Source organism: Elephantulus edwardii, unplaced genomic scaffold (assembly GCF_000299155.1).
Source record: "Elephantulus edwardii isolate Elephantulus edwardi_28Jun2011 unplaced genomic scaffold, EleEdw1.0 scaffold00169, whole genome shotgun sequence".
Classification (NCBI taxonomy): domain Eukaryota; kingdom Metazoa; phylum Chordata; class Mammalia; order Macroscelidea; family Macroscelididae; genus Elephantulus; species Elephantulus edwardii.
This window is the reverse complement of record NW_006399919.1, coordinates 4,506,793-4,532,427: the sequence shown is the minus strand read 5'-3', so window position 1 is coordinate 4,532,427 and position 25,635 is coordinate 4,506,793. Positions and strand designations below refer to the sequence as shown.

Genomic DNA, 25,635 nt, shown 5'->3' with positions numbered 1-25,635 from the left:
ATCCACCTCATCGAGGGTCTTCCTCTCCTGCGTTGTCCCTCCACCCTCCCTAGCATGACGTCCCTCTCCAAGGACTGATCCTACCTTGCAGCATGTCCAAAGTATGTCAGACAAAGCTTCAGAATCCTTGTCTCCAAGGAGCAGCCTGGCTTCACCCTTTCCAGGACAAACTTGTTTGTTCTCCTAGCAGTCCAAGTTATAGTCAACACTCTTCTCCAGCACCACAGCTCAAAGGCATCAACTCTCCTTCTATCATTCCTAATCACTGTCAAGCTTTCTGATGCATAGCAAGTAATTGCAAAGACATTATAAGACATCAGGCAATTTACATTAGATTTGACATTCCAAGGACTAGTTGGCTGCATGGCATGCAGTAAGACAGTTTAATTCCATCAAGGTCAGAACAGTAGTTATAAAGTAGAACTTCCCAATCCAACAAGCATGAATCTGAAAAACAGGAGTCAGAGATGTTGATCCTTTAAGAGTCCCTGGCTGACTGCCTCTGGCCACAATTGGACAGTTTTGTTTGCCCTCAGATTCCCTACAAACATTAACAGTTCATCCTCCAGTGTAACACTGGTGTACCAGGAAACAGGTGACAGAGTGGAAGAGAGAAAACAGCAAAGGATACTTTAAATAAAAAAATTCCCCTTCCCCCAAACAACCAAACCCACAGCATTTAGTTGATTCCAATTCACAGCAGCCTTCTACGACCATAGAGAACTTACAGAGCTTAAGGCTTTACCTTCATGAAGGCAGACTCCCACATCTTCCCCTCAGAACGGCTAGTTGCTTTGAACTGCTGACCTTACAGATGGAGCCAAACTTAACCACTGCCACTGAGTCAGTGCCAACACTCTATTGGGTTTCTGAGGGTGTAAATCCAAATGGGAGGAAGCTCCCACAGAACTGCTAGTGGATTCAAACAGTCCTTGTGTTAGCAGGGCAACTTCTGAAACAGTCCACCAGCACCCCCTCCGTAATCAGTTGTTGTTTCTATGTGCTCACGAGAGGACTATGATTCATGGTGACCCAATGAACAATGGATGTGAACCCCGCCCTACCCGGTGCCCTCACCATCTCTGCCACACTGGAGCCCACTGTCACTGCGTTAATTCATCTTGGTGAGGGTCCTTCTCTCTTACACTTACCCTCCACCTTCCCACCCATGATGTCCTTCTCCAAAGACCCTCCTAACATCATGCCCAAAGTATATGAGGTGGGCATTTCACCATCCTTGTCTCCAAGGGACATCCTGGTTTAACTACATCCAGGAGAGAACTGCTTGTTTTCTTGGCAGGAACATCCTGGTTTAACTACATCCAGGTGAGACCTGCTTGTTTTCTTGGCAGTCCTTGGTCCCATTAAACTGGCAAAGCCTTAAACACTCAACAAGAATCTTGCCTCTAGCAGAGGTAGGAGAAATGGTGAAAGTACTTTGGATCATTGAACTCCCTGTGTCATTTACAGAGGGTCACCTTTTAGGCAAAAAAATTGTAAATTAAAAGGACAATGAAATACCATTAAGAAGTCTGTGGTTCTTAAAAATCATCTGCTGATTCACTATTCCAAGGATCCTAATGATCTCTTTCCTACTGGACAAATTCCACATTTCAAGGTCAGGAAAATGTTTTCACTCTATCAGAAAAATCTATAGATAGCATATTAATAACTTCTCTTTAGAAGTGCCTACATTTGAGCCCAATTCAAAGGAGAATGCAAATCTAAGCACAACTGAGCTGCAAAACCTGCCAGAATTCCATGAAGTTTGCTTGGTTCCCGACACTTATGTCCTGTACATTCTATTCAGACTCTGAGAGGATCCTTTATTTACTCCAGCCGGTTGAGAGACTTTTAATCTCAATCCTCTGAATCCACAAATACTATCAGCAGACAGCACCTCCAGCTGTGATCTGGGCAGGTGTGGGTGTGGTGACACAGGCGAGAAAGGAAACAGAACATGGGACACGGGACAGGTGGCATCTGCTTTGCAAACAAAAGTATCTGACTCTGTTCCATCCTTTCACCATGCCACTAAAAGGCTAATTATAACCTTACAACCATCTGGTTTCCCCCAGATACTTGGAGCCGGGTCAGGAGCCATACTTATTAGAATGAGTCTGGTAAGATGGGAAGGGAGTTGCCAAAACAGTGTCTTTCCATTAGCGTACCTATTCCCCCATGTTGGTGCAGTCTGTGTGTACTTCCACAGCATGTAAGGGGCTGGCTTACCTACAGTGACCACTGAGGAGGACAGGTCAATTATGGCTCACACACGCCTCCCAGCATTGGTCTCGGGGTGACCTCCCCCCCTCCCTCCTTCCCTGAGCCACGCTATCCCATGTGTCATCTGAATGTCTGCAGCCTGGGCTCAGCTGGGTGCCTGACAGGAATGCGGGGCACTGAGTCCTACTGGATCAGAATCCACACTGTGGCACCCAGGAGAATCCAGAACCGTTCAGAGAAAGACTCTGTTAAAAAAAAGTATTATAAGAGAATGCCACTGTCAAACATGTCATTTCTACAAAAAATAATAAAGCCACTTAAGTATAATGTCAAGCATTAAAGATAGGAAATGAGTAAGATAAATTCCAGTTCTCCACTCCATAAGAGGGCAGGGAGACATATATCAAGCAAACAATGAAAAGCTAAGTAGAATTAAAACTATAATGGAGATATTAAAAAAACACACCTGAAAAAAAGCACTATAACGGATATGTAGACAAGGGCTGATGAACAAGCCTCATTCCTAAAAGTGACTTCCTATGATATACTTGCCTGATACCACATCATTCCCGCCTATAGCAGGCAAGCCAAGGATGACTAAATTACAGCTTATGAATGGATCAGCTCTTGGGGAGATTGTGACACGGTTAATTGAGGATCAACAGATTAGCCCCAGACAGCTCCTGGAAATCAAGGTTCCTCAGCTCAGCTCAGCTCCCAGCGCTACCAGCACTCATTAGACTCTTTAATCCAAGAACAAATGAATTACCTTTCCATGTGATAACTTTTAACTTTATGGTTTTAAAAATAAGTTCTTAAAAACAAAGTTATTAATTTAACTATTATAGATATACATACATACACACACACACACACACACACGCACACACGAGGAAGTTTATTCTTGGCTGGAATTTCACTTTCTTAGGCCCAGACAGGTCACCCTGGACTAGATTCCATCCGCACTCTGGTCTGGTCCCTGTGAACGTGACCTTATTTGGAAAGAGAATGTTTGCCAATGTGATCCGTTAAACTTGCATTGATACCGGAGTAGAGCTGACCCTAGTCTAAACTGGCTGGTTATCTTTATGAAGGCAAATAAAAAGGAGGCACAGAGAAAGAGAGGCAGAGAGAAGACAGCCAAACAGAGGGATGTGGAAATAGGGAGTAAGCCACAAGCTAAGAAAAGCTTAAAGCTACAACAAGCAGGAAGACACACTTGTGGTTTAATGCCAAGTGGAAAGTTGGAGGTTCAAACCCACAACTCTCTCCAGAAGAAAGATAGGGAGTTGGCTTCCATAAAGATTTATGGCCCCAGAACTCTTGAGAGAGGGTCAGCATGAGTCTATCCAGATCAACAGCAGTGTGTTTACAGAAAGCTGGAAAAGGAAAAGAGCCTGTGGAGAGAGCATGGTGCAAACAGCACCCTGTGTTTGGAGTTCCGGCTTCCAGAACTGAGAGAGAACTGTTGTTTTAGGCTACCCGATTTGTGATGATTTATTGTGGCAGCACTCGGGTTAGGGTACTAATATAGGTTTTTGTTGTTGTTGTTAAGTGCCGTCGAGTCGTAGGCGACTCACAGCGACCCTATGAACGAAAGTCCTCGACACTTGCGTGTGTGACTTTCATCCTCTCTCCAGGTTCACAGGGCTTCCAGAGGCAAGCTATTTACGGATGTGGATGCCACTCAACTGGGGAGCACCACCAAACACTGTCCACCATAGGTAACCGTTATCGTAGAGATTAAAAAACAACAACAAACATAACCAGGAAAATCATGCCCAATCCAAACACACAATGACTCAGTCAGAGGGGAGGAAGACTCTCACGCAGACCTGGATCTCCTGACCTGCTTCGGGCAAGTGGGTTTTCAACACATCTGTGGTCTACAGCAGGACCTTGATAAACCAACATTGTCAGAGAAGGAGTGAATAGAAATGTCTGGAAATAATGAAGCAGCAACTAAAGTGACCTACTTAAGAGCTTGCACACAGGAGCCCCCTCCTTCCCTATCCCTCATGGAGTTCTCGGTTGCTGCTGGGTACAAAGCTAGAGACAAACAGATGGCTAAGTGGTTATAATCTAGGAGCTCAGATGGCACAGGGGTAAGAACCTGCACTGCAATCCTGAATGCACATGGTTTAAACCCACCAGTGGCTCCACAGGAGAAGGATGGGTAACCTCCTCCTGTGCAATTAACTGCCTCTGAAAACCCATTGGAAGGTCAGCTATGGGTCAGTTCTGACTCAGTGGTACTCAACAACAACAACAACAGCAACTGGTTATATTAAGGTAAAAATGACAGTGAAGTTGAGGGGAGAGGGGTAAAGGGAATGAAAAAGACCCGGCAGGGATTTGGAGAGATAGGGTAATGGTGATTAATTTTATAAAATATAATGAATTGATGGAATACTAATTGACCTATTTCAACAAAGCTGAAATCTGGAAGACAACCACCTGGCTGACTGGAGGCAATCCATATTTATTCCCATTCCAAAAGAAAGGTGATCAGACAGAGTATGAAAAATATCAAACAATATCACATTCAAGCAAGATTCTACTAAAGATTATCCAAAAATGACTGGAACAGTGTACTGACAAACATCTGCCAGATGTGTAAGCTGCGTTCTGAAGAGACCATGGCTCTAAAGATATTACAGCCAATGCCAGACGGATCTTTGCTGAAAACACCAGAGGAATGTCTGTGTTTCATTGACTATGCGAAAGCATTTGACTGTGTGGATCACAAAAACTGTGGCTGACCTTGAGGACAAAAGGAATCCCAGAACACTTAATTATGCTTATGTGAAACCTATACTTAAACCAGGAACCAGCTGTCAGAACAGAGAAAGGAAACACTCACTGTACGGTTAAAAATAAAAAAAGGTGTATGTCAGGGATGCACCCTCTTCACACCTTTTCAATTTATATGCAGAACAGATCATTAGGAAGGCTGGGCTCTATAATGAGGAATGTGGCATCAGGACTGGAAGAAGAAGATGCATCAACAACCTGTGTTATGCAGATGACACAACCTTGCTTGCTGAAATGAGGAAGACCTGAAGTATTTGCTACAGAGGGTCAAGGAATACAATCTTCAATATAGACTGAAGCTCAACATCAAGAAAACAAAGATTGGCAGCATCATGATAGAGAGTGAAGAGATTGAGATTATTAATAGCGTCAGTTTGCTTGGCTCCACAATCAACACTCTTGGTACCAGTAGCCAGGAAATCCAAAGACGAATTGCATTGAGAAAGTCTGCTGTCAGCGACCTCTCCAGAGTACTGAGGAGCAACAAAGTCAGTCTAGAGACTTAGATGCACCTGATCCAAACCATGGTCTTCTCAATTACTTGCTATGCAACAGAGAGCTAGACAATGAATATGGATGACAGAAGAAAAATCGATCCCTCTGACTTGTGGTGCTGGAGAAAAGTCTTGAATATACTATGGGTGGCCAAGAGAACAAACATCTGTCTTGGAGAGGGTAAAGCTAGGCTACTCCTTAGAGGTAAAGATTTAGAAGCTCTGTCTCATACTTTGGGCACATGGCCAGGAAGGACCAGTCCTTGGAGAACTACATCATGCTTGGAAAAGTGGAGGGATAGCTCAGGAGAGGAAGGCCCCAGACGAGATGGATATGCTCAATGACTGGGGTAATGGGGGTGGGCGTGCCAGGAACAGTGAGAGTGGCTCAGGATAAGACAGGGTTCAGAGCTACTGTACATAGGGGTCACTATGAGTCACAAGTGACTTTATGGCACATAACAACAACATAATGAAGGGGAATGACTAATGCATGATGTGAATGAGGGAGAGTGTGAAACAAAATGTTTATTTATTTAACAGTATTACCTAATCTAGCAGTACAATGAGGGCGTTCTGGTGACTTAGTGGTAAGGAACTGTGCTTGTGCTCCCAATGCAAAGGTACACAGTTCGAATCCACCAGCTGCTCTATGGGAACAGGATGGACAATCTCCTCCTGTGCAATTAGCTAACTGCCTCTGAAAACCTGCTGGAGGGTCAGCTATGGGTCAGTTCTGACTTGATGGTACACAGCAACAATAACAGCAAAGATACAGACATGAGTTCTTTTCAAAGAAGGGTAAAATATTTGAAAGTCAGCGGACAGCCTAACGTCTGGACAGCGGAGGAAAGTGACCACAGGGAAGTCAGTGACCAAGGCACAATCTAGCAAGTCAGGGAGCCAAGTGAGCATGCCTGAGTGCCTGTGCTCATTTGATTTGGAAAATACAAGCACCATCATGACACGCCTCCGTCCTTCATTCCTTTGTTGGGCAAGGCCAGCAAAAGCATGACTACAACATTAGGGAAAGTAGCAAAGGTAAATTTACCTGTCAACTGAATTTAGCACCAAAGCTTTTTTGAATAAAAAGAAATTGAAAACATTAAGTGTATTATTATACTTTCCCAAGAACAGAAAGGAAAAAAAAGTCTTAATGTTCAAGAGTCTCAAAGACTCCTTGAAACCAGACTATGAAACACAAAGGTGTACATATACACACCCCACACACACGCATGAAACTCATTCCATAGAGATGCTGGGTTCTGCTTAAAGTAAAACAGTGCTCAACATTCCTCTATCAACTTGTTTATTCCCTTTTGAAAATTCAACTATTGGCCACAACTCTAATATAGGCACATTTAGTTTTGTTATGTTTTATTTTATTGTGCTGTGTATTTGTTATAAATTAAAGCATGATCTCTCTTCCACATACTAGTTCCTCCAGAAAATATGCCCAAAGTATGTGAGATGAAGCTGCATTGTCCTTACCTCCTAGGAACACTCTGGTTGCACCTTCTCCACAACAGAATTGTTTCTTTGGCAGTCTATGGAATAGTCAACATTCTTTGCCAATATAATCCAAAGGCATCAATTCTTCTGTCATCCTTAGTCCCTGTCCAACATTCAGATGCCCAAGAAGAAGTTAGAAATGTCACAGCTTGGATCAGGCACACCTTAGTCTTTAAACCGATATCTGTGCTCTTTAGAACATGACGGTGATCCATGACAGATTTCCCCAATGCACCACATCTTTTGATTTCCTGACTGCTGCTGCTACCATGAGTGATTACTGTGCATTCAATTAAAATGAAACTGCAGTAATAAGGATCTTTCCCCCGTTGATGTTGAGATGCAATCCACAGTAATTGCTTCAAGTCTTCTTCGGTTCTGCAAGCAAGAACGTGTCATCTGCATAATGCAGGTTGTTGAGGAGTCTTCCTCTGAAGCTGATGCCACATTCTTCTTCATACAGTAAGCTTCTCAAGTGATTTACTCAGAATTCAGATTAAATAGGAATGGAGAAAGGACACAACCCTGATCCTAACCATTCTTGATTATTTTAAAACTATATGGTATCCCCTTGTTCTATTCGGACAACTACTTTTTGGTCTGTGTATAGGTTCTGCATAAGCACAATTAAGTGTTCTCTGATTCCTGCTCTTCTCAATGTTAGCCCTAATCTATCTATCATGATATGCACAAATGTCTTTGCATAGTCAATAAAACAAAAGTAAATACCTTTCTAGTATTTTCTACTTTTAGCCAAGATCCATTTGACATCAGCATTATACCCCTTACAGCCAGCCTCTTCCGAATCCAGCTTGAACTTTTGGCAGGTCTCCATTGATGTACCATTCCAGCCATTTTTATATAATCTTCAGTAAGATTTTACCTACATGCAAAATTAATGATACTGTACTATAATTGAAATACATGATTGATTTACCTTTTTTGAGGGGGAACTGGAAAAACTATAGATCTCTTCCGGTCAGTTAATCAGGTAGCTGTCTTCCGTATTTGCTGAGAACTGGTAAGCAAGGCTGCACTTGCTTCCTGAAACACCTCAGTTAGTATTCTGTCAATTACTCGGGCTTTTTTTTTGTCAGTGCAGCTTAGAGTTCTTCCATATTTCCTGATATGGTTTAGTGTCAACCAATTCTTTCTGAAACAGTGACTCTGTGTATTCCTTCCATCTTCTCTGGATGCTTCCTACGTCATTCGCGATTTTGCCCACAGAGTCCTTCAGTGCTGCCCCTAGAGGCCTGGAATTGTCCACCACTGCCCACCAGTCTGTCTGCTGTGCCATGGTGGCCTGCTTCTCGCTCTGATTCTGGGAGCTGACGCCAGTATTTCAAATAGCAACAGGGCCACTCATGGTGGACAGGTTTCAAGACTGAGAAAGACAAAGAAGCAAGATTGGTCATCCACTTCTGAAGTAACAAGCTATCCAAACATTGTGGAGAATAGAAGAACACAGATGAAGACAGTGTCAGAAGAGGAGTTCCTCAGGACGGAGGACACGCAAAAAGGTGACTGTAAGTGCTGTCTCCTTAGAACAGTCTACAGATGGAGTAAAACCCTCACCTAGAAGGGCCTCCTGTGCTGAGGGGCTAAGACCCCGAATGAGGAGAAGGAGCTGCAAACAGCCATTAATGCTTTATAAGGAGAACATGGGCTGTACAAAGCATGAATGGAGGCAAACTGGGAGCTTTAAAAAATTAAGTGGGACCCATAAAGATCAGGTCCTAGGCATTACTCAACTGAGATGACCTGGTATTGGCTCTTTTTGCTTTTTTTTTGTTTGGATTGCAGGAGAGATTGAGATTTTAATTGAGTGGGTTTTTTTTGTTTGGTTGGTTTTTTCCTCTTTTTTGGTATTACTTTAAAGAAAGTTTACTGAGACTCTGGATTTCCATTCATTCACTGTTGTACTTTTCCCCTGCCCCCTCCCCTGGCCGCCAAGTTTGCTCTTCCCTTTGAAAGTAAAATTCTTTGACTGTTACCCAATCCCTCCCTCCAAGTCCACTCCACTATGCAGCCTTCGTTTTGAAAAGTAAAAGAAAAATCCTTTCATTGTTAGACAATCCCTTCCCCCAAGTCCACTCCACTGTGCCGTCTTCGCTCTGGACTCCTGTGTTAACAATAATACCTAATCACATATCCCTTTTAAACAGTTCTCTCCCTCAGATGTTTCAATGCAGCATACATAATTTATCTCATTTTTCTCAGTCTCCCCCGAACCCCGATGTCATTCCTGTTTTACAACAGTGGCACTATGCAGTATTTGTCCTTCTGTGACTGAGATATTTCACTCAGCTTAATGTCCTCCAGGGTCACTCATTTTGTATAATATTTCATGAGTTCCTTGTTTTTCAGTGCAGTATATTATTCCATTGTGTGAATATACCACAGTTTCTCTATCCATTTATTTGTTGATGGGCACTTGCGTTGTTTCCAACTCTTTGCCATTATGAACAGTGCACATGGGTATGCATGGTATTGGTTCTTTTGAATCAAACAACCATATAGTTGTCTGAGGGGCTAAGAAATGGCAAATTAAAGAGGACTGATGTAACCCTCATCTGAAAGAGCCTTTCAAGATCTGTCCTGAAGTACAATGCGGTAAGTGACAGGATACTATTCATATGCAGAGAAAGAACACTTGTTAATCCAGCTGTTCAAATGTGAGCTCCAACCCAGACAACGATCAAAAAACTAAGGATTTCTATCAACTTTTGCAGACTGGAATTGATCAAACACGCAATCAAGATGCTTTAATAATAACTGGTTACTGGAATGCAAAACTTAGAAACAAATAAGGACTGGAAAGTATGGTCTTGGTGACAGAACTGAAGCTGAGAAGTGAATGATAGAATTTTGTACAATGAATGATTCATTGCAATTTTTTTTTTGCTATTACAAAGGCATGTGGTTTACTTTTCCTCATCAGCACAAATACTTTCTTAAAAAAATATATATATAAATAGTGATTATGCACATGGACTTCAACTGATGGACTACACAGGAATCAGACTGATTATTTCTGTGGAAAGAGACACTGGAGAAGCTCAGTATAAAGCAAGGCCAGGGGCTGAGTGTGGAACAGATCATCAATTTATCACATGCAAAGTTCAAGCTGAAGGTGTAGAAAATGAAACCAAATCCAAGAGAACCAAATTATGATCTTGAGTGTATCCCAACTGAATTTAAAAACCATCTTGAGAACAGATTTGATGCAATGAACACTAATAACCGGAGACTAAGTGAGTTATGGAATGACATCATCCAAAAGAAAGCAAAAAATTATTACTAAGACAGAGGAGAAAGAAGACACCAAAATGGACATCAAAAGAGACTCTGAAACTTGCACTGAATGAAAAGAAGCCAAGACAAGGGGAAGGAATGTTGAGGTGAGAGAGCCAAGACGATTTCAAAGGGCAGCTCCAGAGGACAAAGCAAAGTCTTCACTATACAGAAATGTGGAAGGAGATGGAGTTAGAAAACCAAAGGGGAAGATACTCAGCACTTCTCAAGTTAAAAGAAGTGGGAAATTATATGTACTAGGACACTGAAAAAATTCATGTGACCTGCTTTATGTACTATGTGATTTATTGTAGGTCTGGAACAGAGCCCTATCTCCAAGGCAAACCTAGAAAATGTTTGTTGCTGTTGTTAGTTGCCATTGAGTACGACACATAACAATCCTATAAACAACAGACCCGAATCTGGTCCTATCTTGTGCCATCCTCATACTACCTGACACACTAGGGCCCATGCAGCAGTCACTATGTCAGTTCACCTGGTATAAAATGTTTAGAGTATTTTAAAAAAACCCCAAACAAGGAAAAAGACAGCTCTGGTGGGCAGCATGGGGTGAAGGAGCTGTATATTGCTAAGCCAAAGGCAGGTGGTTTGCAAACTCTACGAAGGGTTACAGTAATGATGTATCAAAACACGCGGCCACATAGGCACAACTAAAACTGAGAGACAGAATTTCCTTATTTTGATTTCTATTTTGAAAGAAGTATTAAAACCAACATCTAAAACTTAATAAGCAGCAATGTTCATGCACTAAATGCTTTTTAACTGTATAATTATTATTATTACTGCTATCAAATGAATTCCAATCTAAACATACCCCTTTACCATCAAGGTTTCAGAGACTATAATTTTTCATAGGAGGCTGCCCACCTTTCTCCCTCAGAGTGGCTTGTTGGTTAAAACGTCCGCCTTTCAGTTGGCAGTCCAATAAGTTATATACCATGCTTCCTTTTAAATTGTACAAGTACCCTTAATTTAGGATGCCCTAAAGTTACATGGTTCGAATCCACCAGCTGCTTCATGGGAGAAGGATGGGCGATCTCCTCCTTTGTAACTAACTGCCTCTGACAACCCACTGGAGAGTCAGCTGTGAGTTGATTCTAACTTGACAGTACACAACACGTCATGTTGTTGTTGTTATATGCCATCAAGTCGCCTGCCACTCATAGAAACCCTAAACAATAAAACTGAATGACAGCCATAAACCCTGCTCTATCCTGTGTCAATCGCACTGTCTCCAACACTACCTCAATTACCCCAGTCACTGAATCAATCCACCTCACAGGTCTTCCTTTCCTGTGCTGTCCCTCCACCCTCTCAAGCATGATGTCCCTCTCCAAGGACTGGTCCCTCCTTGCAACATGTCCAAAGTATGTCAGACACAGCTTCAGAATCCTTGCCTCCAAGGAGCAGCCTGATTTAACCCTCTCTAGGGCAAACCTGTTTGCTTTCTTAGCAGTTCATGGTATATTCAATACTCTTCTCCAGCACCACAGCTCAAAGGCATCAATTCTCCTTCTATCCTCCCCAGTCACTGTCCAGTTCTCTGATGCATAGCAAGTGATTGCAAAGACCATGGCCTGTATCAGGCACACCTTAGTCTCCACAGTGACACCACTGCTCTTCAGTACTTTGTAGAGGTCCCTAACAGCTGACTTTTCCATCACAATATGTCTTTTAATTTCCTTTTTTTCTCCCTTATTAGGCACCATCGAATCAGATCTGACTGGCACAGAAGGAGACTGTCCCTCCTTCTCCAGAGGAGCATCTGGTGATTTGAACCTCACACCTTTGGGACTGTAGTGCAGCTTCTTGCCATCAGGCCACCAGAGCTCCCTACTAAGCTGAGTTCTTAAATATTTCAACTTCACTGGAACGTGTGGAATAGACAGAAACTGTGTTGATTAGAATCTATAATGTTGTAAAACACCCTTAGCTCTCACTGCCAATGCAACCTGAGGTTCATCTGTAATCCTGTCATATTCTAAAAAAAAAAAAAAAATTTATATTTGTTTCACAACATCTATTGTTCAACTGTTCAGGAAATGTGTCAACTTCAGTGATGAAATAAGTACGGAGGTAGTCTGAAAGGACAAGTTAAGGGTCCTGGAATGTGGACTCTTCACTGGGGGAAATCATCCATCAGTCACGTCAGGTATGCAGCCACAATCACTCACCACAGGTACTTGGGAAGAAAGGGGACGTCAACGTGTCAACCCCAGTTTGCCATATTTGGCCTATTCCCTTGGCCACAGGCACAGAGTGATTAGAGGGCTGGTGATTAGAAGCAAGACGGCTGCATTCTTTCGTGTTAGGAAGGCTGTGAAAGCAGCTGCAGTTTTTCTCAGCCATCAATGGCCGGGTGGCTTTTCAGTGGACATCAGGTCCCGCCGTTTCTTCTGAATGTATGGGCGAGATTAAACAGCACTTACAAGACACTTGGGCTCAGATAAAACCATCCGCAAACCAGTCTTTAATAGCTGGTCTTAAAATGCAGGTACTCAAGCCTCTTGCTCAGGAAAAACAGGGGCCTCATGGATATTCGAAAATATAAAGTGAAAAAAGTGCCTGCTAGAGCACCTAGCAAAACTAGACAGTTGATAATATGGGCCAGAGCAAGGTGACAGACAGCCATTAGGAAAGGATGGAGCGCATGAAGGAAGTTTTGTTAAAATTAATGGCAAGTCCAGGAAGTGTGGGAAGTCCACAGGTATTGATTAAAATGGTTAATAAACCCCTCCAGGGAGACACAGGCTCCCTGAGTAAGCTTTCCTGTCTGAGTAAAACTTATCGACACATCCTACAAATGAAAAGCAACTTTTCATTTAAGAATTGCTAGCTCTGGTAGCCAAGCGGGTAGAGTTGAGCTGCCAAAGACAGGTGGTTTGACTCCACCAGTCGCGCTGTGAAAAACAGATGGGCAATCTCCTCCCAGGCGATTGCAGCCTCTGAAAATCAGCAGGGAGGTTAGCGATGTGTTGGTTGTGACTCAAAGGTGATGAGCGAGAATGTGATCAGGAGGCACGAGTGTCTTTAAAAGGCCATGATACTTGGGAAGGTGGCGAGTCAGACAAGGAGGGGAAAGCCCTTGAGAGGATCGACTGATGCCGTGACGGCACACAGGCCAGACCGTGAGGACGGTGCAGAGCTGGACAAGGGGTTAAGTCTGAGTTAACACAATGGTACCTAACAAGAACAACAGTGTGTTCTTTTAAATGTATCCTCCACAACGAGAACTATCTCTAAGTTCTCGGGTACATACAAATTCACATTTTCAACGGACCATTTCTATTTGAAAACAGACGGATTCAGTGATTGTATCAATGGGCTCAAGTGAGTTGGACATGGTGAGGATGACACAAGATAGAGCAAGGTTGTCCCAGTGTCTGTGAGTCATGGTGGACGTGATGGTACCTACCATCAACAACGACAACAACCTCTGACAGTTCTGTGGTTCACCCCAGTCCAACCCAGGGCTGGTCACAGGGTGGTGCAGGACCCGTACTGTTTTGTTTCCTTGTGCATGGGGTTGCCATGACTCCATGGCAGCTAACAGTTAACAGAGAAAAGTCAGTCGTTGGCCAGCAACTAGCCAGTAAATAGAACACTGTATAGGAAAGCCATTGCTGGGAAGCCCAGCCGCTGGATAATGGAACGTGCCGGCAGGCCCAGGGGGAACCTCTCCGTGGTTCAGATTCTGGCTGGAAATGAAACTGCTTTCCTTTCTTTTCTCGGCCACGCTTGTGTGGAGACGCTGCCATGGGCCGTGTAATCCGTGGACAGAGGAAGGGCGCCGGCTCTGTTTTCCGCGCACATGTGAAGCACCATAAGGGCGCCGCGCAGCTTAGGCCGTGGACTTCGCCGAGCGCCATGGCTACATCAAGGGCATCGTGAAGGACATCATCCATGACCCGGGCCACGGTGCCCCCCTCGCCAAGGTGGTCTTCCGCGACCCATACCGGTTTAAGAAGCGGACAGAGCTGTTCATCGCAGCAGAGGGCATCCATACAGGCCAGTTTGTGTACTGCGGCAAGAGAGCTCAGCTCAACATCGGTAATGTGCTTCCAGTGGGCACCATGCCCGAGGGTACCATCGTGTGCTGCTTGGAGGAGAAACCTGGGGACAGGGGCAAGCTGGCACGCGCCTCCGGAAACTACGCGACCATCATTTCCCATAACCCTGAGAACAAGAAGACCCGCATGAAGCTGCCCTCGGGCTCCAAGAAGGTCATCTCTTCCGCCAACAGAGCGGTGGTGGGTGTGGTAGCTGGTGGTGGCCGCATTGACAAGCCCATCCTGAAGGCAGGCCATACCTACCACAAGTATAAGGCAAAGAGGAACTGCTGGCCACGTGTACGGGGTGTAGCCATGAACCCAGTGGAGCATCCTTTTGGAGGTGGCAATCACCAGCACCCTGGAAAGCCCTCTACCACCCGCAGAGATGCCCCGGCTGGCTGGAAAGTGGGTCTCATTGCTGCTCGTCGGACTGGGCGGCTCCAGGGAACCAAAACTGTGCAAGAGAAAGAGAACTAGGGACCTAATAAAGCCAGTTTTCCTGCCAAAAAAAAAAAAAGAAACTGCTTCTGAGTTGAACACATTTCACATGTGCATTCAAGTTCAAGGCTTTTTAACAACGACCTTGACTGTACTGGAGAACAAGGTAGATGCTCTAGGTTGCTTGCTTCTAGTTAGTTTGTTTCATATTCTGAAAATGTGGCCGGCACAGCTCCCCGGCACATGATTCTTACCTTTGAACAATAACATCTAACACTTGGTCAGAAACTGGATTCCCCTTTCGCAACTAAAATCAAGTGCTTTCAGGTAGCTGGCAGGCTCCAGATCCACATTAGAAGGTGATTCACTTACTCATGTTGAGAAAAGTTATACGAAGTTTCCGAGATGATTACATTCACTTTCTCTGAATTACATGAAAGGAGATGAAGTAAACTACACCCTGACAGGAAGGTTAAGACAAACACAGTGGGCTTCTACTAAAAGCACTCTCCTTTTCCTTTTCTGCAAAGGTGCTCGGTTTTATTACAGACAGCATGGGGAAACAGTTTACGTCCAGCAGGCCCAAAGGCTAACACAACTTTCTACGAAAGGAAAACAGTAGGAGTTCAATTTTAAGTGAAGAACTTATAGTTGGTCCTGACCACAGTGAGCACTCAGGATATTAATTCATTTTCTTCCAGTTGTTTATCAGGAGTCCTTGTGGTAAGATGCATGATAAATCATAATCCTAACCAAAAGGTCAGTGGTTCAAATCTAGCAGCTGCTCCACAGAAGGAAGAAAGATGGGCAGCCTCTTCCCATAAAGATTTACATGCCTGCACTCCACTTGACAGTAGTGTGCTTAAAACAAGACTGCTCTTCCTGTCAGACACTGCCATTTATCATGGCTCCCTGTTTTAGAGCCTCGGCACAGCCGGGGCTGTTCAGCATTGGCACGATGGTTATTTTGACCCAGTTAATTATTTGTTTGGGTGCCACCCTGTGCATTGTAGGATGTTTAACAGCATCCCTAGGCGAGCAGTCCCAGCATCGACTCACTAATAGCATCTATGCACTAGTAGCATCTCTAACAACTGTGGTAACTCAGGATGCATCTGAAAGTCTAGTGCCTTCAAGTTGATTCAAACTCCCTGTGACCCGACTGGGCAGAGTAGAGCTGTGTCATGGGGTTCTCAAGGCTGGCATCATTAACAGAAATGGACTGCAACAAGCTGCAACAAGCCTCAACCATGGACCTCTCGGTCAGCAGCCGTGGACAAAGCATGGGGCTTCTTAAGCCAAAGGGGTACAAGAGTGGACCCACCTCGGTTTCTGGAGAATACATCACACCCACGTTCTTAACTATGGATCTACCAGTCAAATATCCTAGCTATCAATAACGAGTGCAATCTAACCAAATACTGAAACACGCCTGATACTTTAAACTTCCGCATCCTTTTAAAGTATAATTTTCTCTTTTTTATAAATAATTTAAACGAACATTTACAGAGATTTTGGATTTCCATTCATTCATTGCTGCACTTCTCCCCCCCAACCCCCCCACCCCGCCCAGTTCACTCCTCTCTTTCAAAAGTAAAAGAAACACTCCCTCCCTGGTACACAAAACAGCAGAAAATCTCAAATCCTGTCATAACTAGAGTTAACTATCTCTGAACAGTGGGAAAAGGAAGGGTAATCTCCTCCTGTGCAATTAACTGTCTCTGAAAATCCTGGAGGGTGAGCTATGGGTCGGTTCTGACTCAATGGTACACAACAACAACAACGTCTGTGAACAGAAACAACAAAAACAGCGTTCCAGTATCATGCATAGCTACACATGTCTTAAAACTTTCAACCTCTTAGTTCAACAATATAATGATCGTTTACATTTTTCTTTTTAATGAAAACATCTTGAGATTCTGATTTTGAACTTGCTAATGAGCAAACGGGAACAAATCCTCATATCTGAATGCAGAGCTAACTGAACCTTATGCAACAACTGAGAAGGGCTATGTCTCAAAATTCCGCAAGACCTATCCGATGACTGCAAACCTTGGAGGGAAGTGCGGTGGGAAGCAAGCCCTGCACTGAGAGCTGGCTGCTGGACTCAGGCCTCTGGTCACTCGCAGGTCCCCGGCCTGGGCTGCGGTCAGTTGTCCGGCGCTAGTGGCCAGGCACTTATGGGGCAGCTCACAAGGTTTATCTTCTTCCTGTCCACTGCAGGCCCTTCCTTTATTTGAGAAACCCATCAACATTACTTGAAAAATGAACTACTGTTGCACAGTAATTGCCTGCCTTTTGTTGTTGTTTAAAAAAATTGGCTTATGTATTATTACAGAGACTAAAATGAAATGAAATGGAAGCATACATGCTGATTCACTTGATCAAAATTCTCCAGACGCTGAGAGGGCCTAAAGTATCGATCTCCTGAAGCTTTCTATATATATACAAAGCTGCACTCACGCGTTACAGAGAATGGATGCTGACTTTGTTAATTTTCTACTTTTTCTTGGCAGAGGCCATGCTACATGACAGGCAGGTTTTTTCCTTTTTTTTTAAATTTTAAATTGATTATTTACAAAGTTCCAATACACTGGATCATTCCCATTTCCTTCATCCTCCCAATTCTTCAAACTGTGCGATCCTGTGATTAACACCCCACTCCCCGCCCATCCTCACCCCACTGCGCCACTGCGTCCACCCTTCCCCCTTTAGATCTTCACACTCATTCTACAATAATAGTTTTATACAGTATTTGTCCTTATGGGACTGACTTAGTTCACTCAGCATAATGTTCTCCAGTCCCTCCCAAGTAGGTAGTAATTTACAAAATCATTGCTCCTGTGTGCTGTACCATAACTGTGTATGTATCATAATTTCCGAGTCCATTAGATTGTGGTTGGACATCTGGGCTGTTTCCATGTTCTTGCAACAGTGAACAACACTGCTATGAACATTGGTGTACCAGTCTGCGTTTGAGCCTCAGTTCTCATTTTCTCAGGGTATATTCTAAGCAGCGGAACAGCTGGATCATATGGGGTTTTTATGTTCAGCTTTTTGAGGAAATGCCAAACTGCCTTCCAGAGTGGCTACACTATTTTACACTCTCACCAACAACATATAAGAGTTCCTATCTCACCACATCCTCTCCAACATTTATTACTCGCTGTCTTGTAAATTTTGTGACGGGCAGTTTTAGAGAAGGTCCTACACAGGCTACTTGCATAAGCCTTCCACCTTCTTTGCAACCTTCCCTGAGAGGAAAAGTCAAATGTTCAGAATTACCTTCAGGTTTTCCTTGAGACAAAGGCATCATTTAGTGCTCCTGGAGGACATTTCATATAGCTTTGTCTCAGGAGCTTGGACTCCTGTTGGCAATAGCTAAGAAGCCCTCTTGGCCCTTAAGCTTACTCCAATTTAAAAACAGAGGTTACCTTTTTTAATTTGTCTTTTGAATTCTTGAGTAATATCACACTCTAAATTTGACACAGAGAAGGCCATGTATGAAGGCAAGGTTCCAAGATTATTAAGTAAATCTTAAACTGCTCTCTGTTTATACACATGCATGTAATGCATTCAAACACCATGGCTATATCTAAAAGAAAGTACAACTTCATTCATGCTACATCTCATTATATTGCTATTTTCCAGACACCAGGCATCATGACCACCACGTCCTTCAGAAGAACCACTCAGACAAGTTACCAACTAACAGCTTGTCAGAATAAGGAGAAAAGATACATACCATCAAAACTCCCCTTCTCAGAAGCACTGTGTAATAGCTGATTATATGTTTCAGCTGAAGGTCGATAAACAAAGACTCCAGAGTTGAAGCAGTCAGGCCACCCTGGGTCTGGCGCTGCTGAAAATTCTTCTCTCTCAAAAAGTTCATCAATATTGGCTAGGACCTGATTCAAAGCAGAAGGGGGAAAGGTATTAGAAAAATGTCCTGCTGACATATACCCTTCTAGGGGTTTCCTAAGTTATTCAACACAAAAGATGGACAAGTAATCAATTTGTCACTTGTAATATTAAGGAATAAAGGGAGAAAATAAAAAGAAAGAACTGGCACCACAACAAGATAAATAACCCAATTGGAAAATGGGCACAGGATATGAACACTTGACCAAAGAGGACATTCAGATGGCCAACAAGCACATGAAGAAATGTTCAAAATCCCTAGCTCTAAGAGACATGCAAATCAAAACAACTATGAGATAACATTTCACCCCAGTAAGAATAGAAAAATTTAACAGAACAGCAAACATCAAATGCTGGCGAGGTTGTGGAGAAACTGGAACCCTTCTTCACTGTTGGTGGGAGTGTAAAATGGTATGGTGCTTTCTCAAAAAGTTGCAAATAGAAATACCATTCGACCTAGGAATTCTACTACTGGGAATTTACCCTAAAGAAACCATAACCGTCACCCAAGCAGATATATGCACACCCGTGTTTATTGTTGCTTTGTTCTCAATAGCAAAGAACTGGAAACAACCCAAGTGCCCATCAACAAATGAATGGATAGGGCAGCTCTGGTATAGCCACATAATGGAATACTATGCAGCACTGAAAAACAAGGAACTCATGAAATACTATACAAAATGGATGATCTTGAAGGACACTAAGCTGAGTGAAATATCTCAGTCACAAAAAGGACAAGTATTGCATAGGGCCACTGTTGTAAAATGGGACTGACCATTGAAGTTGAGGGAAGACAGAGAAAGAGGGGATGAATGATATACACTACATTGATACAAATGAGGAAGGAAACTGTTTAAAAGGGATATATGATTAGGTATTATTGTCATGACAAGAGTCCAGAATGAAGGCTGCACAGTGGAGTAGACTTGGGGGAGGGACTGTATAACAATGAAAGAGTTTTTCTTTTCCTTTTCAAGGGGAAGAGTGAATTGAGGGACAGGGGGTGGGCAGAGAGGAAAGTGCAACAATGAATGAATGGAAACCCTAAGTTTCTGTAAACTTTCATTAAAATTAATTAAAAAAAAAAGAAAGAAAGAAAACTGGGGGAAGGGGGTGAGGGGAGTCTGTTGTTGGGCTTAGCTATTCAGCCCAGACAGCCTGGACCTCTTCCCCTCCATCACCTAACACTTTTACAACGGTGGTTTGTTTTATCAGAACCTGTCCCTTCAAGTGTTAACGGCATTTCTGGAATGCTTAACGTGTTCTCCATTACTACATACATCTTTTCAGTTCACAGAGCCATACTCACCAGAGTATCTGCATCCATAAACACACACTTGGAATACTGAGTGAGTGCCCAGCAGTGCAGTTTTGTTAACGTGACACCCAATTCAGGCCTCTTCATTAAGGTTAGATGAGCAGAATCGCCGCTGTCCAGGACGTCTACACTGATGACCTCATCAAAGACTATCTCTAAAGCTTTTCTGTTGAGATAAAATCCAGAACATACCATTTAGCATTCTTTCAGAACAAGTGACCAATCAGCTTAGCATCAAGGGGGCTGCTTTCACACATTCTCTGTTTAAGAATCACTGGGACAAGTTACTTTGGCAGAATACATTTTTCCTATTTCAGAAAAACTTATTTATGTATGCAGTTTATGAGACTAAAATGGTAGTTTGTGTCACTAAAATGATGTTAATGGTGAAAATGAAGCTCTTGTCTCAAACTAATGTTATAGAAGTTTTCTATTTTGTCACCAAATAGAGAACAGAGTATGAAAATCCTTACAAAAACACAACTGACATTGGCTAAGGGTTTTGGCAAACCCTATATATTCACATATATTATTTTATTGGAATTAACTGTTGCTGACTATTGTATATTTTTATAGATGATGTTGATTAACATGCTTATAATATCTACAATAAAGTCTATTACCTAATTACTTTTGCTAAAGTAATTGACTGGGGAAAAAAATGGCTAAGGTAGTGTGTCCCAAAAGAAGTTAAAGGGCTTGGCAATTCAGTTGCTTTTTAAAAAAAAATCCAGTATAGGCAGGATTTATTATGTGGTTAGCACTCTGTTTATGCATAACGAGAGACATTCATTTTGGCCGGGGAGGCAAACACTTCTCCATGCCCAAAATTAACTGAGGCTTTATTTGGAAACCTCTTGAGAGGTATTAGTGAGATGGACTTAGGTAAGACACTAAACTTCATCGTGAGAGAACAAAAAAGGTGTAATTGACAAACCATCAGTGGAAGTTTAGTACCATATCAGACATGCAAAACAAAGCGAGCACTACCTCCAAGGCTGTCCAAGAACACGTTCATGTTTGCACAGTAAACTTACTGAATCTTTTTGGGAAGAATGGTCAGCAGCACCATTTACACAGTAAATCAGGGTGGAAAATCCAAGCCTAGATCTGGCTGCTGACACACATCCTCACCAACAGACTACAAATTAGGGAGCAGGCAGCGGGAGGCAGACAAAGGCAGCTTCCTAAACCACTCCTTAGGAACCTGGTCCTTTGGTGAGAGACATGTGCACGTTTTTATGAAATGCTCAACTTTTCTGAAAAATGTCACAAAAGTGTGTTTGGTTTTTTTTTAAAAAAAGCTGGAGTTTTAATTTCTTTTAAATTGTGTGTGTGTGTGTGTGTGTGTGTGTGTGTGTGTGTACCGTCAAACTGAATCTGACTGGTACAGGAGGAGACTGTCCCTCCTTCTTCAGCGGAACATCTGGTGGATTTGAACCATGTGCCTCTGGGATTGCAGTGCAGCTTCAAGAGCAGTGCAGCCACCAGAACTCACCAAAAATGTGTTTTCAGTGGACTACTACTCTGTATTGAAAAACAAGGAACTCATGCAATATTATTCAAAATGGGTGACCCTGGAGCACATTATCCTGAGTGAAATCTCTCAATCACAAAAAGACAAATACTGCATGGTGTCACTGTTGTAGAATGGGACTGACATCAGGGTTGGGGTAAGACTGAGAAAAACTGGATAAATGATGTATAGTGCATTGAAACAGATGAGGGAGAGAACAGTTTAAAAAGCGGAGTATTATGGTTATCACAAGAGTCCAGAATTAAGTTTGCATAGTGCAGTGTACTTATGGCGGGGGTAGGGGGATTGTATACCAATGAAGGAATTTTTCTTTTCCTTTTCAAAGAGAGGAGCAAACTGGAGGGAGGAGAAGGGGGCAGGGAGAAAGGTGCAATAATGAATGAATGTAAATCCAAAATCTCTGTAAATGTTCATTAAAATTAATAAAATAAAATTTTTTAAAAAGTGTTTTTAATTTACAAGAATGCCAGGAGAATTTAAAAAAATAAAAAAAGCACCAGAGTTGCTATAGGCAGAGTTACTATAAGGGACCTGGTAGATAATCTAGATTCTTCAAAATATAATCCCAGTAAAACAAAACAATTTGTGCCCCTGGTTGAGGTTAGGGAAGGTCACCTAGCACACCACTGGATTCCAGTCTTCTGTATCTCCAATAAATGTTACAAATGTTATCTGGCAATGGGACACCCTATTACTTTTCTTTAAAAGCCACCTGCAGTGTTTTTCCTGGTTAGGAGGAGGAAAACAATATAGCCACTGATGCACTCTGGAATGGTATTATGTTACAAGGCTGCAGGTAATGTGCGACTGCACTGAACCAGGGACACCTGGGCTGAAACACCCACTCAGATCGCCCTGAGAGGACTTGCTTAGGGAGAGGCCTTCTTCCACTCCTAGTTGGGACCAAAATGGAGCTACAAACCTTGGCTCGAAAGTCTTCCCAAAAGCTAGGAAGAGGTTTTTAGACCTGGGACTCCTTCATTCAGCAACTCTCATTTCTGTCCACTTGGTGCTCAACCCCTGAAAAGCACATGGCCTCAATGCAGGCTGAAGCCAGAAACAGAGGACAGGGAAGCAAAGGGAGCAGGCGGCGAGGTTCTCACCTCATCGAGTCTGAGACCTGCGGGGTGATGAGGACGGCCAGCCTCCGGGTGGTCCTGTGCTGTTTCAGAGACGAGCCCAGGACCAGGGCTCCTTTGGCGTAGGCATCATTTGTGGTCAGTGTCACAAAGGCCTGATCTTAATGCAAAGAAAAAAAACACCACACTCATTAAACACCCACCACCTGGAAAGACATCCCTGGGTTGTATCAATGGCTAAGGTGCCTTAGAGGTTTGTATCCACCCAGATGTGCCTCGGAAGAAAGGCTTGGCAATCTGCTTCCAAAACCCAGCCGCTGGCAATCCTACTCCATACAGCTCTACTCTGACAGACGATGAGTCATGATGTGTCCGAATCTACTACACGCAAAAGCCAAACCAGGGCCTTTTTCAAAATGTTGTTAGGTGCCGTCGAGTTAATTTTGACTCTTAATAAGACAGGGTTTTCTGAGCTATGATCTCTACAGGCGCTTTCTGTCAGATCTTTCTTCCACGGATCTCCTTAGGGGTTTGACCTGCTCCCCTCTTGGTCACCAGCCAAATGCTCAACCGTTACGCCACCACAGCTCCTTTCTCAAAAGTAACTCATCCAAAGACGTTTCACTGAGATGAACTTGTCCTATTAATAAAACAGCAGTCCTTTTTTTTTGGGGGGGGGGGTATCCACTTCAGGAGTGATCCAAAAAAATATTCTTTAGCCAGAATGTCTGTGGCAACTTTCAAGAGACTGAATGAACTAAACAAACTAAATCCATTTAGCATTTGGACATGCTTGATTCTCGGAATAAACAGTAGCTTAATACCTAGAGGGTAAACCACGGGTAATTAACAGATAATCAAGAGATCAAGAAATGTATTTTGTGGTTCTCCTACAAGGTGCTGTGGGCAGTAGCCTCATTCAAGCACAAATCCCACTGTGGATCTGAACTGGGATGGTCCGACAGCTGGAATGTTCTTCATTCTAGCTAGGGCTTCAGTTTTCCACAACCTTCAGATTTTTAAACTCTTTGCCCCCTCAACCTGCTCCTAGCCCCAGCCCCATCACCTCTCCACAGACCACTTGGAATCCTTGTTCAAATATCACCTTCTTAGGGAGGCCTTCCCTCTTCCATGCTTCTAAAGTTACCAATTGCTAGTCTATGGGTTTAGGGGTCATCTCACAACTTCTAACAAATTTGACTTCTTTTCCCTAGAAAAGGAAACGGTATCCCCTCTCCTCCTCAGTGGGACTTCTCTCCCTCACACACAAATCTCTACCTCAGTAATCTTTCTGTGGTCGCAACAGAAGGCAAGTGTTGTTGTTATTGTTATGTGCCCTCAAGTCGTTTGCGACTCATAGCGAACCCTATGTACAACAGCCCTAAACCCTGCTCTATCCTGTGCCAATCACGCTGCCTCTGACACACCCATCCTGATTACCCCAGTCACTGAATCAATCCACCTCATAGAGGGTCTTCCCCTCCTGCACTGTCCCTCCACCCTCCCAAGCATGATGTCCCTCTCCAAGAACCTGTCTCTCCTTACAACATGTCCAAAGTATGTCAGATGAAGCCCCCAAATCCTTGGATTAATCTCCTTAGTGAACAAGTTCCACCTTCCCAAGACCCTCTTCTCAGCCTTCTGTAGTCTCCTTGTAATTCCCTGGGATGATTATGGGAAACATCCTATGTCTAAGGGGATCTTACCACTGCAAATTGGTGCACATCCAAATGTGCTGGACATTTAGGATCAAGCTCTGGCAGGGGTCAGTCACTTGGGGCACTATTGCCCAATCAGAGAGTTGGGACATTTTGTCATGAAGTCACTCTCTCTGTCTTGAGTTTCTTCATTCTCCCTTAGCTTACTTTACAACCTTGAGGAAAGAGGCAGTAGATCTCTCTTTCGTGGAGAGATGGCCCAGGAAGCTGTTGTGTGTGCAGTGGGCTGGTTACCCTCCCATCAGCAACCGAGATGCATTTTCTTACACAGCGTGGGCCTTTCTCCTAGGGCACGTTGGCTACTACACTGTACAAAGACAGCCGAGCATTCGTCACTCCTGGCGGGCATTCGTCACTCCTGGCCGGCCAGTAGCTTCCCCAAGCGTCATAGGCCAGCTGCACCTGTCCTTTGTCACAACCACCAGCCTCTGTCCACTCTTGCTTCAATTGTAAAGGGGCAACATTTCAAAGCTGGTCCTGGGGATCCCTTAAAGAAGCTGGGACATGAGGAGTGATTCTAACTCCCCAGTGGTCCGGATTACAGACCACCATGGAGAAACCTTTAACAAGGACTGGTACTCGAAGCAGAAAAACAATATGGACTTCCCCGCACCCCCACCCTGAGATCAAACAAGAGATAGGATAAATACTTGGAAATGTAGTTAAGCCTAGAAAAGTATACATAGGAACAGGAAAGGCCAAAGGCAGTTAGTTGGGTTCAAGCTTCCTACAAACGCCGTGCTATGGACTGCACCGGCAGTTTTACTGGCACTTCAGTTGCTGTAATAATTCCCACACTTGGCCTCTGCAACTTGGGAAGGGCCAGCTGCCCCGGATCCCCGGAGCCGCATAGCACCCTCTGCAACAAGTGGGCGCCTGGCTGGCGCCTTCGCACCGAGCCCAGCCCACGCCACCAAGTGGACTGTGACTCGGGGTAGGCGTATTACCGCCCGGAGCGCAGGGCTGCGGAGGTTCCGGAAGCCGAGAGCCACGTCTTTCTCCAAGAAAGCAGCCGTCGCCGACCTTTCGGTTCAAAGCCAGCATTCGGAGCCTTCTATAACCACTGCGCTCCCCGGCCTGCTTAACCCGGCCCCAAAGGCCTAAAAATAGGCGCGGAGCGGCCGCCAGGACGCGCGCGGGCGGCGGAGGGGTCGGCGCCCCCGCCAAGGCGGCCCTGCCCGGGGCTCCCCGCTTTCTCGGGCGTCGGGAGC

General features: G+C 43.8%; 1 protein-coding gene and 1 pseudogene across 1 annotated transcript in view; one reads left to right on the top strand and one right to left on the bottom strand.

Annotated features, from left to right (window-relative positions):
* The window catches only part of GYG1 (glycogenin 1), a 67,352-nt gene that overhangs the window by 41,163 nt on the left and 554 nt on the right, over window positions 1-25,635 (bottom strand). The window contains exons 2-5 of the mRNA XM_006895571.1: window positions 25,372-25,619; window positions 22,731-22,866; window positions 20,082-20,256; window positions 18,597-18,759 (exon numbers count right to left, since the gene is read on the bottom strand). Coding sequence (XP_006895633.1) covers window positions 18,597-18,759; window positions 20,082-20,256; window positions 22,731-22,866; window positions 25,372-25,619 — 722 coding nt within the window. The remainder of the gene's footprint in view (window positions 1-18,596; window positions 18,760-20,081; window positions 20,257-22,730; window positions 22,867-25,371; window positions 25,620-25,635) is intronic.
* Window positions 14,118-14,890, top strand: LOC102857322 (annotated as a pseudogene).